The following is a 6,000-nucleotide window of genomic DNA, read 5'->3' as shown; positions in this document are numbered from 1 at the left end:
ATGCAGCCATAAATAAATAAATAAATAAATAAATTTTAAAATAAATAAAATATGCTAACAGTAAAAATCACCTTGAATTTAGCAGTATCAAGATTTTAATGTGAAGTATACATTTTTTCACGTCACCTGTTATGATCAGGGTTCTTGGCAAACGACAGAAACTCTAGATAATTTAGGCAGCAAAGGAATATATGGGGAGGCTGTTGGGTCTCTTACAGAACTGATGGAAAATGCAAGAGAATGAGGCTTGGAAAATGGTCAGGAATGAAAGGTTAGTGGCAGAGGACTCAGCCAAGGTCATGCCCTGGAACATTCAAGATAGGGTACTACTTTTGCACAGGAGACCCCCACTGCCACGAGCACCATCACCACTGCCCCCAGAATCTTGACTCTGTCGCTGCCACCATGAAACCACAACTCATTCTGTCCTTACATCTTTGCATCATTCCTACACATTCAACACTTCAGGTTGGAGTTTCTGAATTAGCTGAGCTGAAGCCCTGTCACACCTTAGCTGTCTGTGGTTGGAGAGCCCCTCTGCAATCCTTCAACCTTTATATATACATAAAAATTGAAGATTTATACAAGATTTATATAAAGGAGATCTCCCTAAAAGAGATCTAGATAATGTGTAACCAAAAAAGTCATATCAACTATCACCTCTAATTCTTCCCATCAACATATGCATTCATATACTTTTTACATCGTCCACTAATGAATATTTTCATTCAGTATCCACTAGTGAATAAATCCATCCACTAGAAACTTTTACTCATATTCTCCATTTTTTTCTATTTATCAACTTTCTAATTAATTCCCTCAGTGATGTGCTTTTACTTTGTTTTCGTTTTTCCTTCTATTTCTTTTCCTAGTGGTATTTTATTCCCATTTGACTTAATGACAATACACTATCTCCGTGTATAATCTGCCATCTCTTTGTAATGCTGAATTTTCAAGGCTAGATCATGCAAGATTATTTCATCATAGGAAATACGACTGCAAATCAAAAATGCTGGCATCTCAACCAAAATTATATATCCAGTCCCTAAATAAGCATCTCCTCTGGAATATTCTACTTGAGGATATACTACAAAAGCAAACTTGATATGCTGCCCTTCCCCCACCATGAACTAACCTCCCTCTATCATGTCTCTATTACTAGTACCACCATCTTAGGTATTTAAGAATATTAGAGAGATATTTGGGGAAACAGGTTGAGTTTTTGGATGGACTGAGAATGCATTATTATTTTCCCACTTAAAAATTCACTATGAAACAGTGGTTGGAACTAATTATTATCAATAGATTCCAGTAATGAAAGACGCCTGTATTTTCCCTTCCCCACCAGAAACTTCTTCACAAGAAGGATAAAGTATGTGTAGACAAAACAATATTTTTAAAAAGTCACATAAATAAGAAGCCAAAAAGTTTAATTTTATTGAATAAAGTTCATTCAGGGCTTACACAGATATTAACATACTTTAGATTATAACAGTTGAGAGATCAATAGCTGATGGGAAGGAAGGCAGAAAGCAGTCTGTACTTCCAATGTAGAAGAAAAAATCTAAATGCTACAGACGACCTGTAAAATTCCCAAACAAGGTCTAGCCAAGTTTATTGTTTAGTGGATTTTTTTTTCTTTTTTCAAGAGATGAAAAGTGAGATTCAATGTGTATACTATTGGTTACAACTGATATAACAGCTTGAAAAAATCATGAGACAGAAGCATAAATATAATACAAAAAGACTATATTGTAGGAATATTTAACTACAGTAAGTGGAAAAGATACATTAAAACCAGCAGTGTGTTACACTAGTTCAGAACAGAACTCATAAGGCAGACCAAAACTGATGCTAGTTAAGGAAAAGGGTCTGTTTTTAGGAAGCATGTCCATACAGATACCACCACAAAGAAATGCCAACAGTAACTACATGGTCCCCTCTTGTTACTCAGTGAGGTGTCAAAGGTGAAATGACTGGGTTAACAGCTTAAGCTTTCTCCAAGGATTTGTAGTATTCCATCAGCACAGTCCAGGCCTTGGGAGCCATGAAACCTTCAGGAGGTTTCTGGCCTTCTCGGGCAAGTTTGCGCATTCGTGTTCCTGAAATAAATTCAAAGTCTTCATGGCTGAAAGGGAGAGAAAAAAGAAAAATATTTCATATTTTTAAAAACTTAGTTATAGTGAAATTTTAAAAAACATTCGTTCCTTCTGTTCATGGAAGACAAGCTTAATGAAAAAAATATCTGGATGAAATGTACTACTTATGAATATCAACCTGATTTCAAGTTTGTCATTGAGCAAAAAACACCACACTATCAAAACTTACCAAAAAAAAAAACCAACAAAAATACAATAATGATCCCTCAGGTTGCCCTTTTATAGACATACCCATTTTCCTCCCTCCTCCCCAACCCCTGGCAACTAATAATTTAGAAATAGAAATTTTTTTTTTTAGAAAAACATCGAATTTAGATGCACATATTGAAAACTTTTTAGGAAGTCTGAATCTGGAAAGCTAAATGCATTTTGGAACATTAAGAGAAAAACTGGAACTTAAAAAATAACAACAGCACGTAAGTAGCAATAATTAATATTATTCCATTGATAAACTATTACACAAAGGTAGTGTTAGTTCTTTTCACCTTCACACCTACAAAAACACACAAAAGCCCTTAGACCATTAAGCACAGAGCACCTATGGCTATGACACATACTGTCTATTGGTAATTTCAACCTCTTCCCTCAATCAAGGGAACCGACTAGATAGCAGACCCAAGAACAGAGCAAGAGTTCTGGGTCACTCAAGTCACCAGATCACATCCCCTGTTTACTCCTAGTCAGCGACTGTACGTTCCATCCCCACTTTTTGTGGAGTTAATCTGAGAATTGAGTGAAATCATAAACTGCAAGTGCCCCTTGTTCCTAGAGGTATGCCAGGTATGTTTCAACTAATAATCACACTTCTAGGAATCTACGTAAAGGAAATAATCAGAGATGCCAACAAACACTGTGCATAAAGATAGCTGTCTGAAAACTGTTTTATGATAGTAAAAATGTTGTAAATAATCTAACAGTTGAAGGTCTAAGTAAATTGTGGTACAGTCCTGAGCAGAATTACACAGTCATTAAAGTATAGTTAAAGATTGGATAAAATGTTCACGATGTAATAATGGGAAGTGAAATAATCAGGACACAAAACTTTATATACAATACCAATGCAATTTTGTTAAAATAAGGGGGTGCGGGGAGGAGAAGATCATAAAGAAATACACCCAAATGTTAACAGTGCTTATTTCTACAAAGTGGTATCACAGGTGCTTTTAGTTTTGTCATGATGTTTTCTGCAGTTTTCTACAATGATGATTTATATTATCAATATCAAAATAAAATAATATATTATTATCAATAAGAGCTTATTTTTAAAATCTCTATCCAAAAGTGATTTAAATAATTTTAAATAATGTGACCTTTAACTGATCTGAAACCCCAATCATTTGGAACACTGCCCTGATGAGAGCAGATAAACAGGATGCTGACATAGCATTATACTCCCTATTCTGGCCCAACAGGAGTTACAATGGCTATTAATTCACCCTTAAATGACAGACATCAGCAGTAAACAGTATATCATAACAGTGTTGGGACATACAACATATTCAGTAAATAATGACCAGTGATCAAGTACTTTATTAGCTTTCTAACTAGGAACTCAATAAATATTTGGTGAAATATGAAAGAATGAAAAGGTATATGTACAGAAAATTTTTATTCAATATAGAACCATTTAGAGTCTTATACAAGTCACTAACTACTCTCCATCCTCTGGCCAAAAAAGGGTAAGATGGGGTTTCTGATTGCTGTGGTTCATCTGAGCTCCTTGTATATTCCCTTTTCTCTAAATCTGGATTATTCACACTAGAGGTTTCTACATGCCCTTCATAACCTCTTCAACAGTCATCTTCCGATCTAGCTTCTCTCTTGACCTTGCTCACCTCCACTTTATCTGGGGGAACCTGGTTCACTTAGTCTATCTATGAGCTCTTGGGTTGTCCACTTGGTAGGACTGAGCTCCAGACCAAGGAAGAATTATTGTGATTTCCTCATGATCCAGTGTGCCCCAGTTTCTGGCCTCTCCTGCTTTTCTAATTTGCATTGTCTGTGTGCTCAATGACCCGACTGCTCACTGGTTTTCTGAACCTTGGACTTGGTTATATTATCACCAGCCTCTACATATCTTGCATCTGGCCTGTCCTTAGGCCTGCCCACTACTGTTAGTTCCTAAGATCAACTTGACTCTTGGTCCTGGATCTAGGTTTCCCTCTCATATTTGCTGCTGTCCCTAATTCTGGCCTTTCCAACTCCCCAGTGAGGTATCCAGGCTTTAATGAATGTCCTACCCCACTCTGAAACACCTAAGAGTCTGAGAGTTTTATTCTGGAATGCTACACATACAGGATAAGAATATAAAAAAGTGGGCTTCCGTGGTGGCGCAGTGGTTGGGAGTCCGCCTGCCGATGCAGGGGACACGGGTTCGTGCCCCGGTCCGGGAAGATCCCACATGCCGCGGAGTGGCTGGGCCTGTGAGCCATGGCTGCTGAGCCTACACGTCCAGAGCCTGTGCTCCGCAACGGGAGAGGCCACAGTGGTGAGAGGCCCGCGTACCGCAAAAAAAAAAAAAAAAAAAAAAAAAAAAAGAATATAAAAAAGTGTAACTCATTTAATCAGCCACAGGAAAATCAAACTTAATGCTTTATAATCCCATCTCTTGCTATTAAGCAGAAGTCACTACTTCTTTAACTCAGGCATGTGACACCTTCCCCTAGGCACCTGTCCGCTCTTCTATTCCCTGCACTACCAGAAAGACAGGAAGATATACATTCAACTCAATATTTCAACAGCTCTCATCTTCTTAGGTAAAACATCTTTTAAATGTCTGCTCACATTTTCAAAGATGACCGAAGAAAAGGAAAGTTTAACAGATATTGCTCCAAAGCAAGATGGATTCAAGTAGTTTAAATCTAGGGAGTAGCTCCTACTTCTATCATGTGTTCAATGTGTAAGAAAAGTCAAATCTACTATAATAAACTGGCCCATGCAGATGTGTTGGTTACAATAGTTCAAATATGAAGTAAGCTATCATCTTTCTCTTACATAAATGACTACAACTTAAGGGGAGAAAAAGAAATTGACTGCATGTGAGATGGGCCTAGGAAAAAAGCAAGACTATAAGAGATTTCCAAAAAATTCAGGAAAGGTTGGGGTTAGAAACATAATTTTTAAATTTATCAACACTAAAATGAAAACCCAGTTTGAGAAAATGGATAAGCTCTCCAAGAAAGAAGACTTGCCAAAAGGGAAAGCATTTGTCGAAAGAGTAAGAAGAAAACCAAGATGATTATATGGAGGTCATGGAAAAAGAAAAAATTTTAAAGTGAAGGCCACAGAGGGGCTAAGGAAGATGACCAAGAGGGGCGGAAAAATCCACTGGATAAACGAATCAGAATTTAAATTTTCTTTAATCAAGGAGTTTCAGTGGATGATGAAGGAAAGAGATGGAGTGGTAAAGTGGCAGAGATACACAGTGGAGAAAAGATTTTTTTTTTACAAGAAAAGGGAGGTCTTAGCATGTGTATAGGCAGAAGAAGATAAGTGGCATAGAATGAGAAAAGGAAGGAGGATGAAAGCCAGGAGAGGGTAACAGGAAAGAAATGAAAGATGGAGAAGTCTGGGATGAAGAACACAGAGAAAGGAGCTCTGACAAGGAGGGTGAAAAATGAAGAAAAGAAGAAATAGTGATGACGTGGAGTTAGAAAAAGATGAGGTGGTTAATGCAAGATGGTCTCAACCTTCTCAATAAAAATGTAATAAGGTTGTCTCCTGTGGGTAAACAGAACCTGTGTGGGAATGAACTGATAATAGGATCCATCAACACAGTTTGGTGACTATCTCTAGGCTAGAGAGGTTACCCCTCAGGGCAGGGCTTAGCAAAGCAGCATGT

At 37.4% G+C, this 6,000-nt stretch overlaps 1 protein-coding gene across 2 annotated transcripts in view; it reads right to left on the bottom strand.

Moving 5' to 3' along the window:
- Positions 1 to 1,413: 1,413 nt before the first annotated feature.
- Positions 1,414 to 6,000, bottom strand: part of PAPSS1 (3'-phosphoadenosine 5'-phosphosulfate synthase 1) — a gene marked incomplete at its 5' end in the record, with an annotated part of 109,291 nt that continues 104,704 nt past the window's right edge. For both annotated transcript variants that reach the window (XM_079699673.1, XM_079699672.1), the window contains one exon: positions 1,414 to 2,128. In XM_079699673.1, the coding sequence (XP_079555799.1) occupies positions 1,990 to 2,128 (139 nt within the window). In that variant the 3' untranslated portion in view covers positions 1,414 to 1,989. The remainder of the gene's footprint in view (positions 2,129 to 6,000) is intronic.

Source organism: Hyperoodon ampullatus (genome assembly GCF_949752795.1).
Source record: "Hyperoodon ampullatus genome assembly, chromosome: 1".
In the NCBI taxonomy this organism is placed as follows: domain Eukaryota; kingdom Metazoa; phylum Chordata; class Mammalia; order Artiodactyla; family Ziphiidae; genus Hyperoodon; species Hyperoodon ampullatus.
This window is presented reverse-complemented; position numbering and strand designations above follow the sequence as displayed.